Source organism: Notechis scutatus, chromosome 7, assembly GCF_049901735.1.
Source record: "Notechis scutatus isolate UNSWTSFEM ecotype Mainland chromosome 7, rNotScu1.2, whole genome shotgun sequence".
Lineage (NCBI taxonomy): Eukaryota > Metazoa > Chordata > Lepidosauria > Squamata > Elapidae > Notechis > Notechis scutatus.
Window position 1 is genome coordinate 5,548,961 of NC_142015.1, and position 14,347 is coordinate 5,563,307.

At 40.4% G+C, this 14,347-nt stretch overlaps 1 protein-coding gene across 4 annotated transcripts in view; it reads right to left on the reverse strand.

Moving 5' to 3' along the window:
- Positions 1-3,082: 3,082 nt before the first annotated feature.
- PIWIL2 (piwi like RNA-mediated gene silencing 2) overlaps positions 3,083-14,347 on the reverse strand; it is a 45,358-nt gene continuing 34,093 nt past the window's right edge. For 3 of the 4 annotated variants that reach the window (XM_087969611.1, XM_087969610.1, XM_087969612.1), the window contains exons 16-23: positions 13,392-13,580; positions 12,427-12,528; positions 11,221-11,340; positions 9,078-9,166; positions 7,347-7,452; positions 5,818-6,071; positions 4,402-4,509; positions 3,083-3,593 (exon numbers count right to left, since the gene is read on the reverse strand). In XM_087969611.1, coding sequence (XP_087825737.1) covers positions 3,437-3,593; positions 4,402-4,509; positions 5,818-6,071; positions 7,347-7,452; positions 9,078-9,166; positions 11,221-11,340; positions 12,427-12,528; positions 13,392-13,580 — 1,125 coding nt within the window. In that variant the 3' untranslated portion in view covers positions 3,083-3,436. The remainder of the gene's footprint in view (positions 3,594-4,401; positions 4,510-5,817; positions 6,072-7,346; positions 7,453-9,077; positions 9,167-11,220; positions 11,341-12,426; positions 12,529-13,391; positions 13,581-14,347) is intronic. The other variant, XM_087969613.1, reaches the window with a different exon arrangement.

Sequence of the window (14,347 nt, forward strand, 5' to 3'; positions counted from 1 at the left end):
TACTGTATATTAGCAGAGAACAAACCAAAGAGTGTTTGTCGATCTTTTCAAGTCCTTGTGATCACCAATGTTGGGTTGAATATTCCCAGAATTCCCAATTCTATCCCACTGAATTCAGGGACTTCAGTCTCAACATAACTGACGACTGGATTCAGTTCATTGAAAAATGAAGCCAAACTCAACCCTCTTCTCTGAGAAAAGCAACAATTATATGGCTTAATGTTAAGGATCAAGAACCCGTGAAAAGACCAGATTGTTATTCGATTGAAATATGGTGTTGTTTAAAAGGTACTCATTAAAAAATAATATTCAACTCTAACCTTAACCCTGTTAACATCCGCAGCTTCTAACATTTCATTAAGATGGTTTAGCTTCCTTTTTCCAATCCAGTTCTCAAGGACACACTTTAGTTGGAGATGGGGCACAGGTTTTTCTGCACGAAAAATGGGCTTTTTCACTCAGTTATGACACCAAAAGCATGGTGACCTAGCTATATGAGGCAATGTATTTTGGAGCAGGAGACAACGGTCCTTTTCCAGTCAGTTGCTGGGGTCATTCGCCAAAACCTTCACAACCTATTTTAGGTTGGCTCAACAGATTTCTATCTCTGCCCTGCAGCGGGGCTAGAAAACTCTGTATGTAAAAAAAAAAAAAAAAGGTTTTGAAATCCAACCAGAGGACATAAAAAACTACATTTCGTGGTTCCCTGAATTCCAGAATTCTTTTTAATGATCACGCTAAAAAGGGATTTCAGGCAGTCACACTGAAAAATATTAAGACTAAGATTAATCCTTAATCCAGAGTTGCTTGGTAGAGGGATGGGTAGCATATAAATCTTAATAAAAATCCTCTATTACCTATTTGAAAACTTTCATTCACAAATAATTCATTTCAGTTCAGCAGGTATACGTATTCCCAAAGCTGCAAGAAATTCATTGGGGAATCAATAGATTTAAGGGAAGGAGTCTGGGATGAGAGAACCCTGGAAAGTGACTTCAGCTTTTAAATATCTACTTTATTGAGAAATATACAAGTGCAGTATTGGGAGACACAAAGAGGCAAGAGCTATAGGGCAGCGGATGCTCCCTTCGTCTAAAATCCTGCAACGAAACTCTTTTTCTAGGAACCTCTCAGACAACATGCAGCTGATCTTTTTTCCTAAAAGAAAGTAGAAACTGTTTTCCTTTCCTGGGCCCAGTTTCATAATCAAACATTTCATTTGGTAGACTTGGACAAAGTACATCAAGGCAGAATTGGATAATAAAGCTGAATAAGCATATCAGGAGATTTTAATGCTAGCAGAGAAGGGTAAATTATTAACAGCATGAAGAACTACAGTTCTAGATACCAATATCAGGGAAACTAGATAAGTATGTTCTAATCCAGAAAAGGTTATGTATTCAGGGCTGCTCTTCTGCCTTGGCCATATTTGTGTGTTCAGTGCAACAGGTCATCACATTTAGAACAGAATCTCAATGACTGACCCAGCAAATAGCAGTTGAATTGACTGTAATCTATAGTCTCCATTTACATAAGAGCTTTTTTTTTTTTTTTTGCAAGAAAAGAATTTTATGCAACAGCAAAACCATTATACGAAAATAGATTTGACTCTGCAAATTATAGGCCTATTACTTTATCTAGCACAATAAATAAACTTTATGGCAGATTTTATACCTTACATTAGCGGGTTGGGCACCAAATGGAATATTTTCATTGCCGAAGAACAGGTGCGGTTTAGAAAGCAAAAAATCAATATTAGATCATTATTGGGTTCTTCGCCACTTGGTGGAAAAATTTTCCGTGCCTCCTTATGGCTCCCTTTTAGCAATCTTTGCTGATTTTTAAGCCAGCTTTTGACCTAATACCAAGTGAGGGATTGGGGGAAAGTCTTGAGACATTTCCCTATTGACCAAAGGCTACCTGTGCTTATTCAGCGTGAGAGGTAACTCGACAGATTGCATCCCTTAAAGTCAGAGGTCTCCAAACTTGGCAACTTTAAGACTTGTGGACTTCAATTCCCAGAATTTCTCAGCCAGCATAGCTTCAGAGCAGAAGTTGGCATTATATGAGCTTTTTGTTCCACTCCTAATTTAAGATAAAGGTAATGGTTCCCCTTGCACTTACGTGTTCGTCGTTTCCGGCTCTAGGAGGCGATGCTCATCTCCGTTACATAAGCCGAAGAGCCAGCGCTGTCCGAAGACGTCTCGGTGGTCATGTGGCCGGCAGGACTAAACGCTGAAGGCGCACGAAACGGTGTTACCTTCCCACCAAAGGGGTCCCTATTTTTCTACTTGCACTTTTTACGTGCTTTCGAACTGCTCGGTTGGCAGAAGCTGGGACAAGTAACAGGAGCTCACTCCGTTACACGGCGTTAGGGATTCGAACCTATTTAACCTATTTAATTTAAGACATGACCAAGCAAAACAATTGCTGAAAGAGATTAAGGTAGTGGTTCTTAACCAATGGTCCACAGACCCCTGGGGAGACATGATGTCATCACAGAGGCTCCGCAAAGGTTTGAAAAAATGTTATAATTTAAATCTTGAGGGTCCCTGGCCACAAAAGCAATTTAAAAGGGGGGCCCATGGTGAAGAAAAGGCATAAGGGATATGGCATTTCAGACAGAAGTCAACAGGCTATTCCAACCTGGGAATAAAAAAGAGCACTTGGGAACCATCAAGAAATCTACAAAATCTGACTTTCCCCAAACTGTGGATGGCATTTTTCAAAGCCAGACATAACATCTGACCATCAGCACTGCTGCAAGACAGATATTCCAAAATCCCATTAACTGAGCATGTGGCCACAAAGAGATCAAAATCATTTTGCATATATTCATATATTGTAAACTCTAAGGGACATCACGTCTGCATATATTCTGCCCTTAATAAGTAAATTTATGCTTTAAGTCCCTCAGTCGCTTTGAAACAAGATAAGTGTCAAATAAATTTAATAAAATAGAACAAAAATTTCCAGGGAGACCAGACACTTTCTGTATGAACCATGTTCTACAAATTGAAAACCCGTTGTCACCTATGCAATAGCCAAATTCTGTGTTGTTGCAATGAAAATAAGGCATAACTGGTTTATGGAAATATTTTTGTTTTATTTACCATTTTAGATTTAACACATACTGGCTTATTTATAGATGGTATTTATTTTACTGCCCTGCGATAGAGGTACACTTGTACAAGTAATTAATGTACTGTTAGAGCAGTCACATTTGCATCTGTGTTTGGTTCACCTTTTCCATTTTACTATGGTGTTGTAATTTTTTAAAAACTTTTTTCTGGTCACTGACCAAATAAACATTATTATAAAACAGAGTCTCCAGTTGAAGGGGCGGAGGGAGAGTGATCTGAAACTGGGAAGTGCTGGAACAGGACAATTCTTTCTCAGTTCCTGCTCTCTCTTTGAAGGCAGCCCACTGCAGAAGCTACAGGAAGAAGAGGGTCTCGCACAGCTCATTTGATGGTTCGTGGTGGAGAATGTGCCCTGAATGAAAAGCCACCTTATGCGCGTATTTGCACGGGGCAGGCACCCGGATAGTTCCTGGCCAGTTCCAGTAGAGGTGGCAAAGTTTGAAAGTCAGCCTATTAAAAAAAAAACAGGAAAGCGAGAAGGAAATTCCTGATTAGAATGCCTGCTTCTATAAACCTGGATCCATAATGTATTTCTCTTATGGGTTGACAAAATCCCTGATCTCCAAGACAGTCCAATCAGAATCTGTTCTTAAATGCTGCAAGGGAAAAACGGATCGATTCCCCTTCATTTATTTTATCCTCTTGCAACGGAAACTCCTCACTTCATCCAGAAAGAAAATGATATGTAAACACCTTCGCCCTGCTTCAAGCTTGAGAAGAAAAATATTTAACAGAATGAGAGTTGGGAGGGACCTTGGAGGTCTTCTAGTCCAACCCCCTGCTTAAGCAGGAAACTCTATAGCATTTCAGACAAATCGTTGTCCAATCTCTTCTTAAAAACCTCCAGTGTTTGCATCAACTGCAAAACTCTGTCTTGGCCAAACAGCTGCATGGAAGCCCCAGGAAATTAGGCAACTAGCAGACAGTTTTAGGCCATCCCATCATCTTGCAAAGGAAGGCATAATGCAAGTGGAGGATTACCTCCCAGGCAATTGCTTTTTAAAGCAAGAAAGTCCTAATTTCTCTCTCCTTTCATTCAGGTTGCTGTACTGAGTATGAAGCAAAGCTATACGCACCACTTTCCAAGAAAATATTTTAAAAACCAATGAAACAAAATCCTAACTTTCATCATTACAATTCCCTCCAAGATCCTTTTGCTGTATTCAGCACTTCCTGGTTTGTTTATATCTTCATTCGATTCATATTCCGCCTCCTGTACAATTAGAAAGCCAACTACTTTCACCTACATAACACTCACCTCTGCATGTGATCAGGAGTGAGATTGGCTGTATTCCTTACACAGACGTAGTGAGTAGGGATGCCGCAACCTTGTGGCGAGTAGTGGGCTATCAAATAAAAATCCACCCTAACAAGAAAGAACCAAAAGGGGGGGAAAAAGCAGAGTTGAACCTTCTATCGATTCACAGAGAAAGAATTAAGTCTGATTCTTTATCACCTTCAAAATGGAGGCCTGGAACAAAAGAAAATACCTGTGGTTGCTATTTAGATTGGCAAAGCCAAGATATGGGAACAGCTCTGAACGATCCAGATGGGGATTGCAATAGTCTGGGATAATTTTTAATGCTGGGCCACGGCTTCCCATGTCATACGTGGGGAGAGAAGGAAGAATGATCACGCCACTGAGTACCAGCCATCAATTCTATTCAACTCTGGGGAGACTGTCAGAATACGAAACCCAAGAGAACCAGCACAACCATACTGGTCTCTAGGCAACACCCACATAAGCACTGAAAGGCTAGTTCTTACTGTTCACTACTCCTCTCTTCCCTAGTTCTGCTACAGCTCTTACTACTGCTCTTCCACTGCTACTCCTTATTACTGCTGTAGAAGAGTATCTTACTCTTTGCCTTCTGGTTTATTTCCATAAAAGCACACAAACCGCCTTCCCTCTCACTTGAACACACGCACACATACCCCAGCTGCCTTTCTGATCAGCTTTTATTGCTGCTAGTCATTGTGTTGACTAGGGAGAGGTTTTAAAGGGACGAGGGCAACAGCAGCCCAACAGGAGGTAGCCATTTTGCAGGCAGCCTGACCTATCACATTGAGAGATGACTGTCTCGGTTCTGGAAACCTCCCACGTGGGTGGGTGTTTAATGTACGGTATAGAAAAGACTATCGATAAAACAAAGCTGACAAAAGGACTGTGGGCCATGGTTGATTTTGATCACCTGGAGATCAGCTCTTTTTAAGTTGAAGGGGAAATGCCTAGAGACGCATTGAACAGAGTAACAGAGTTGGAAGGGACCTTGGAGGTCTTCTAGTCCAACCCCCTGCTCAAGCAGGAAATTCTATAGCATATCATATTAAAAGCCTCCAGTGTCTGCATTAACTGCAAAGCTGTGTCTATAGGAAGAAAAACAGTATTTTTTTTTTAATCATGGAAGAAAGGAAAAAATGCAAAGATTTTAAATGTCTATGGAGATAGTCACCCACATCATGATTGTCCCAAAAGTGCTTTTTTTGTTTGTTTGTTTCTTTCTTTTTCTATAGGCAACTGGACTTTCTGGTTTTTCTTGAAGACGTTTCGTTCCTCAGCTCAAAAGCACCTTTGGCTTTAAACTCCCCACTTCCCAGCAGCGGTTTCCAAAAGGTACTGGGAGATCTGGAGGAGGTGGGGAGGGGGTGCTGGGCGAAAAGCTTTTTCACTCACCAGTCTCGAGAGGTGGCTGTATGGTCCAACACCGTCCCCGGAGGAGGAGCTGAAAGTTGTTGAGCAGCTGAGGAATAGATGTTGGTGCTGATTTGTTTCTGAACCACAAACACCACCATTTTAGGGTTGTAATTATTAAAAGCTTCAAAGCATTTCTCCAGCTGGGGGATTTCATAGCTTTCTACTATTTTCAGCTGGCCATCTGAAACGCCGTCTCTGTAAATCACTATCTTCTCCGGGAGATGATGGTTGACCTTCGAGAGAACAAACACCCAACAATCAGAAAGAGCTAACCGCTCCTATCTAGATTTGATCCACAATTACAACGATTTCTTGCTCAAAGAGGAACTGGCTCCCTCTTTTCTTCTGCCTGATCTGTAGCAAAAGGCAGGGGGGGAAAAAAAATCTAAATTACAGGGAGTCCTCAACTTTCAGCCACAACGGAGTCCAACCAGGGGTGGGATGCTATAGGTTTGGCCCCGGCTCTTGGCTGACCTTTATTTCCTGCTTTTTCAACCTCAGCTGCTTTGCGCGGCACAGCTGAAGTTGAAAAAGCAGGAAAAAAACAGGCTTTTCAAACGCTGAGCAGCTGCATGCTGCGCTTTTCAGCTGTCTGAGCGGCACAGCTTAAGGTTTGTTACACGTGCATACAGCGCACGTGGGCAGTGTGCATCAGGCACGCGTGTGTGCAAAGCATGCATGTGTGCGCAAAACATAGTCACTGAACCAGAAGTAACACCGGTTGAATCTCACCCCTGAGTCCAACATTTCTGTTGCTAAATGAAACAGTTGTTTAGTGAGTTTTCTCCCCATTTTGCAACCTTTCTTGGGACTCAAGACAACCTACAAAGTTACTCCTGCATGGCCCCATGGGAGTCTGACAACCAATCAGGATACATTTCTTGGCACAGGAACAGGAAGCAAGTTCAAAGCCCAACAGAGGGTGTGTCTCTCTCTCCCTCTGTCTCTCCCTCCCCCCACTCTCTCTCTCTCTCTCTCTCGCCATACTACCCTGAACGCACCCGATCCCGTCTGATCTTGGAAGCTAAGCAGTGTCAGGCCTGGTGAGTACTTGGATGGGAGACTCTCTCTCACCCAGGTCCTGCTGTCCACCATTAAACCATCTTTCCAAGCAGCTTGCATGTTTCCAGTGTCTTTCTTCCCACTTGGAACTGAACCCAGAGGGACGTTTCTTCCAACACTTGTGGTCCCAGGGTCATTGTGACTCTCTGACAAGCAAAGTCAATGGGGAAGCCGCACTCACTTAATGACCGGGTTATTAACTTATCAGCTGCAATGGTTCGCTTAACAACTGTCGCAAGGAAAGTCATAAAATGGGGCAAAACCCACTTAACTAATGTCTCACTTCACAGAAATTTTGGGCTTAATTGCCATCATAAGTTGAGGACTAATAGTAAAGACAGCACAATGAAACAAACGTACCTTCTCAAAAAATATGCAAAACAGTTAATCTGGACATGCTTCTCTATAAATTCCAGAGAACTGGAAAATAATAGTTTGTTTCTCACCTCGTGGAATTTCTGCAAAGCAGCTACTAAACAGACCTTTAGGCTGTCTATTATTTCTTGATGAGGCGTCTGGAATATAACCTTGGAATACCATCGTGTCACAATTCTGGTGGCAGAAAAGGAGATGATATTAATCATGTTAATTCAAAACATAAAGCTTCATGATTCACCTGTTAACTTTTCAGCGCCATCATAGCCTTGGAATCCTTTTAACACTGCCACACTTATAGATTAGATTAGTGATGGCTAAATATTGGGGACGAAATTGGGATATTCAAAGAAATGAGTGGTATAATGAAATTTGGAGTATGACAACAAATGATAAATTAACAAATTAAATTTTAAAAAAGGGATGATTAAAGTAAACAATTATAATGTAATATGGGGAGATTTTATAACAACAGCGTTGGTGGAAGGCAAAGAGAATAAACCTACTCAAGAATGTATGCTGTTTTAGACAGGATACGGACACAATTGGAATATATTGTATATCTTTTAATTGTTATGGAAGAGGAAATATAAGGAAACAAAAAGGTCTCATCCTCTTCTTGTCTTTCCTTCCATGTTTCCCAGCATCAGGGCCTTTTCCAGAGAGCTGGATCTTCACATCATGTGTCCACAGTAGGATAAATTTGAACTTGGTCATTTGTGTCTCGAGTGAGAAGTCTGTTGACTCTACTGATTTGTTCGATGGTCCATCAGTTTGTTTTCTGTGCTGACCATGATATTCTCAGCAGTTTCCCCCAACATCAAACTTCAAAAGCATCATAACTGCTGCTATCCTGCTTCTTTAAAAATCCAATTTTCATTTCCATAGAGTGTCAAAGGAAATATCATGGCTTGCATGACTCTGGTCTTTACAGGTATGGAGACATCATGGCATCTGAGTATCTTTTCCAAGACTGCCTTAACTGATTGCTTACTCCTGTGATGTTGATGGTAGATCCTTAAAGGCAGAAATTATCCACCATTTCAATATCTTCATTGTCAGTTCTAAGGCTGGCTGCTCTACCTGTCATTATTGGTCTTCTTAAATTGGTGGTCTTCTAATTTCACGTTCGTCCCAAATTTTCACTGTGCTCTTTGTCTTTTAGTACTTTGCAGATGCTTTTCATTTTCCACCTGGCCTCTTATTAAATCAAAAAGAAAGAAGGAAATTCTCCCCAACCCCATGCAGTCAGTGGCTCCTGGGAGATGATCAGGATTAAGACCTGCTGAAACTGGTTCCATACCCAAGACAAGAGAGAGGGAAGACTGAGGGGTCTCCTTCTAGAAGTCAGCAGATGAGCAGATGGTGGGACACTAGGGAGGAGGGTGGAGAAGAAGGCTGAGCAAGTGAACCTGTGAATTAAGCTTAGCTCGCAAATCAGCCAAGCTGCTCCTTAACTTTTGACAGGAAGGATATTGTTTTCAATAAAAAAAACCCTGAATACCTAAATCATAAGCAGCGTGTTCCCCCCCACCCCCAAGACCAGAACCATCAAATATTTGGAAATCAGCCTTTCAGAGCTGAAGGAGTTTCTTAGATGAGCAGCAAAATGTCTTCAAAAGAAAAAACAAACAGAAAGTCCAGTTGCCTCTTGAAAAAAAACACCTTTGGGACAACCATGACCTGGAGGACTGAGAATCTCCACAGCCATTCAGCATGAACTTAAGGAAGGACCCCAGTCCTAGAACAGACCCATAGATCTGAAAGCCCAAGTTTTTTTTTTTTTTAAAGAGGACACTTACGGACTGGTACTTGCCACAAAGCCCACCATTGAGCGCTTCCCCTTGGTGGGATCATGATACACATCTATGCCAATCACCATCAGCTGTTTCTGGAAGGAAGAACAAGATGTTATTCTCCACAGGCACAGCTGCCAAGAAGGGATATCCAGCTAGACAGACAGACAGATGTGCTTAAAGATTTCCTGTTTGTTTTATTTATACCCGCACTTATTTTTTATAAACAATTCAAGGCAGTGGACATACCTCTCACTCCTTCTTTCCCCACAGCAACAACCTTGTGAGGTAAGTTGGACTGAGACTGGGGGACCTGTCCAAAGTCACCCAGCTGGCTTTTGTGTCTAAGGCAGGACTAGAACTCACCGTCTCCTGGTCTCTAAGCCTGGTGTTTTAATTATTAAACATAAAAGTGCCTTTTCAAAAGGCAACTGGACTTTGGTGTTTTTTTTCCCCCCTTCCTTCAAAACATTTTTCTTCTCATCCAAGAAGCTTCTTCAGTTCTTGGATGAGAAGCGAAACGTTTTCAAGAAAGAAAAAAAAAAAGAAGTCCAACTGCCTCTTGAAAAAGCACCTGCATGATTGAGAATCTCTGTAGACATTTTAACTACTAAACTGGCTCATTTCATCAAAGCGTGCTTGAAAAAAACACAAAGTATGTAGAAGCCTTACAGGCAGGGCTCTGAGCACTCCATGTCTGGTGAGATCCCTCCTCAAAATTGGTATTTCTGCCAATTAAAAGTTCCCTAAATTTGCAGGTGGCTCCCTCTGGTGCATCCAACTTGAGAATGCAGCAGAGAAAACAGTAAGCAAGCAAGCTGGCATGTCATTCCTAACTTTAACCTTAAGCAATCTCTCTCCCCTACTTCGCTACTTTTGAGCCCTCTGATCTCTACACCATGCTGAGCACTTGTCTTTATAGCATGGGAGTTTCCCATGGCTCAGCCATAATTCAAGTTAATCTTGATTCACGGTGACTTTAATAAGAGTGCACCTCCCCTATCACCTTCCATAAAAGGACCATGACAAGGTATTTTCCCAGCTGAAATTTCTGGTATGTTTTATGTTTTTGTTAAACGTGATAAATAACTTTCTCTACTCAAATACATTAACGTGTTATCCATTTGGTTAAGTATAAGCACTTCAGGAAGCAAACACTGCCGAAGATAGTAACATTTCTACTGTTAGCATTCCAAGAGAAAGCTCTCTTTTGTAATAGCAATAGCACTGAGACTTATGTATATACCGCTTCACAAGTGCTTTTCAGCCCTCTCTAAGCGGTTTACAGAGTCAGGATTTTGCCCACAACAATCTGGGTCCTCATTTTACTTTGGAAGGATGGAAGGCTGAGTCAACCTTGAGCCTGGTGAGAATCGAACTGCTGGCAGTGGGCAGTTAGCCTGCAATACTGCAATGTAAGCACTGCACCACCATTGCTTAACCCAGAAAAGATTCCCAGTTCCAATTTTTCATCACATTCTTATACTGTCCATTGTATGAGAAGGAGCAACCCAAGCCATCCCGTTTTGTGCAGAAGTTGGAATCTTAAGAATCTTTTCTATAACCTGGCTTAATCCACAGACAACGTATTTCTACTCTACAAAAAAGGGACAATGAATCTGATCATTTGGAAAATGTTGTATAAGTGGCTAATGGCTTCTGGGCTTCTGGCTGATGCTCACATCAGAAATGTGGCACTTGGGCCATTGGGCTTACACACTCTTGATGCGTAAGTAATTATTCTTACAAATATTACTGGCAGTAGTGGATGACAGGATTAACGTTGATAGTAATGTGTCTTAAACATATCAGCTGAGTTCTTCAGTGGGTTGTTGTGTATACCTTCACTTTTCTCTTTTTGAAACAGCATCTTATCCATGCAAACTGTAAGAGGACAGAAATGATCCTGACCATTGCTCTCCACTTGAGATTGTAACATATTATTTTCAAGGCTCCCAACTTTCAGCAGGTCATAATTAAGTGAAAGGGGGAGTCCAGGGAAGTGAAAGGAACTGAAAAAGGTGGATATTAATAGTGCCATTTAAAGAACACAAGTATTCATACATAAAATATGTAACATTACTTTAGAGAATTATTATTTTTACTGAATTAAGCTTCAATGAAGAGAAATAATGTCAGTATTACTTACCAATGGAATGTCCACACTCCACAGCTCTCCACCTAACTTACAATTAATTTGCAACAGAATCTTCTGGGCTATACTTCTCAGTTTAACATACTGAGTTGTAATGGTTCGAGCATTAATAACCTGGAGCAATTAATAATTAGAATTACTAAATACCCGGGCAAGAAATGTTTATCTTTCAACAATTCTCAGTTTGGTTATTGCACAAAATGTTTTAAACCATTCTACTTTGAGCTTAATTTCATCAGGAGTACCCTAATGCAGGGCTGTCAAACTCCCGGCTCACGGGCCAGATACGTCACCCACTGGCCATGCCCACGCCCAGTTTAGCGAAGGAGGAAAAAGTCCCGATACATCACGTTATGCCACTGTGATGACGTGAGTTTGACACCCCTGCCCTAATGCTTTCCTGACTTCATCAGAAGGACTCTAACTTCAGAATAGCCCCCTTTTGAATTTGAAACACTTCCACTAAAATCAGAAGGGCATTGAAATATTTTTTATGAAGTTAGAAATAGCCCTTTCAAAAGTCAAAATGGTTGAAATTCCATATTTCCCACATCTAATTCTAACCTGTGAGTTTTAATATATTTGCAAGGCAATAAGAGGTTATTAGTGCTTAAAGTAAATACCGTTTGTTTCTCCCTCACAAAAAATTAAGCCTCCATTCAGCAAAACATATTTATTAACCCTTAAGTTATTAAATATGTTTATTTAATATACCTTATTATTAAATATATTATTTAATATTTAATAATGTCATCTTCGGGCAGCACTGGCTCTTCTGCTTTGTAACGGAGATGAGCACCGCCCCTAGAGCCGGAATTTACTAGGACGTATGTGCGAGGGGAACCTTTACCTTTAAATTATTAAAAATACAGGTTTGACCAAGTTTCCCCCATATTTTTACATTCTAAAAAAAATCTGATTTTAAAGATCCATTCATTAAACGATTGAATTCTCAATTCACAATTAAAAGCTATATTGTTGATATTCGTTACATTGATGAATATTTGAACATCATAAAACTCTAAATCAACAGAACACGAAACCGTTCAAAGCTCATGTACCAACTATGTCTATAGACACATATATAAACATCAGAGGCTCTTCCTAAAAACGCAGGTGATCAAACAAGTAGTATCATCATCAGCAATGTCCATTCAAGCATTTTTACAGCCTCAAGGAACAGACAATTATTTGGCATACCTGGGAAGGAACTGGGTTCTGTACATTGCACAGTCTTTTAATAGCCCTGTACAAATCGTCTTTAGTTCCTGTGATAATACAAACGACTAATTGTATTGATCCCTTAATAAAGAGAAAGGACAGTAAGTAACCAATTTGCAATAAGATCATTAAATACCAGTATACCATGATGAGTTGGGGTATTGGGAGGTGGAACTAATGTCATTTATTAATTTACATCCTGCTTTTATTTTATGCAATTGAAGGCAGTGTAACTAATGCTTCCTTCTTGCAATTTCCCCACAACAAGAACTCTAATAAGAGGGTTGGGTTAAGAGCCCAAAATCTCCCAACCCAGAGTCTCCTGATTTCTGACTAACACCTTAACCGCCACACCAAATGGGCTCTCGGCCATTACTTTATGATTGCAAAAATATTTCAAACCTGAATGCCAAACCACAGTGGTACCTTGGTACTCAACTGCTTTGAAACTCATCGAATTTGATACTCAACACATTTTGACATGAACATTTTGTCCTTGTACTTATCGCTTGTTTAGTACTCAACACACAAGCTAGAACTTGTCGATGTTGACTGCCTTGTGACTAGCTACATTATTTCTTAAGGGAAATATCTGTTTGGTACTCATCATTTTTGTTACTCATCGCACCTCCCGGAACCAATTAATGATGAGTACCAAGGTACCACTGTATATGTTTGTTCATATTTCAACAAAATATGAATCCATTAGAAGGCAAACTATTGAGGCTCAGTATCTCCTTCCCAGGAAAGTTTTACCAAGATCAGATTCCAGATGTTTGCTCTATCCATCCCAACTATACACTCCTCTTCCTTCTCCCTTCCTGTCTTAATATTCTGTATCTCAGTATATTTTATCTGAAAGCAAGATAAAGCTGCAAGAGGAGAGAGAAAAAAAATCAAACAAGAAACCACCATTGTAAAATCACAAACCCATAAACTCACACCTCATTACTTAGCAATGATTTGATAGCTCTGGCGTAAGTCTCTATTCGGTCATCTTTCAATTCTTTCCAAATAGGTGCAGCTAATGGGATTTCAAGTGGTCCTGAAATTTTTTGCAGCATGCTGACTAGTTCATGTGCTTGCTCCATCGTCTGCTTTGGGTAAAAGAGTGCCCAGAAATGAATTGGAATCTAAGAAATAAAAGAAAAGTCAACATACTTTTGACACTTGCAATAGACACCTGCTTCCCAGGGATTTGAGGATAGTAATATAATTTTTACTACAGAGAGTCCTTGACTCACAACTATTTGTTCCAGAATTAGTCCCTGATACTTCTATACTGCAATAATGGAGTGCTTCCATTTCCTTGTACCAATAATGTAGTCTATTTTATTTTTGTGTCTTCCATCTGGTGATCTCTATGTATACAACTTTAAGAGGTCTGGGCAATAAAATAATGATTAGACTGGCAGCAAGTAATTCTCCTGTTTCATTTCTGTTTCCTAGACCATAAATCCAATTATGTCTTTCTTAATACTACTTCAGCATTCCAATCTCTCACCACAAGCAGCATTATCTTGATTTCACATTGGATCAATTTCAGATTAAATTTGGTACAAAACTGGTCAACTTCCTCCTCTTTTATTTCAATGGAACACAAAGAGGAAGAAACAAAGACAAGAAAGAATCCTAGTTCATACATCTTCACAACTATAGGTGACTTACGACCATAATTTGACGTAAAATTATACACCACCGACATTGCTGCTGCCCTACAAAGCAACCTTGACTGTATCAGAATTGGTCGCGCAATTGGCAACTCCAAATTTCAACTAATAAATCCTCTGTCCTACACACTGGCAATAAAAATTAGAATGTCAAACACAAGTTGGGTGGAAATGATCTTGTAGGCGACCCTCACTCTGCCAAGGACCTTGGAGTAGTCATCTCAAACGAT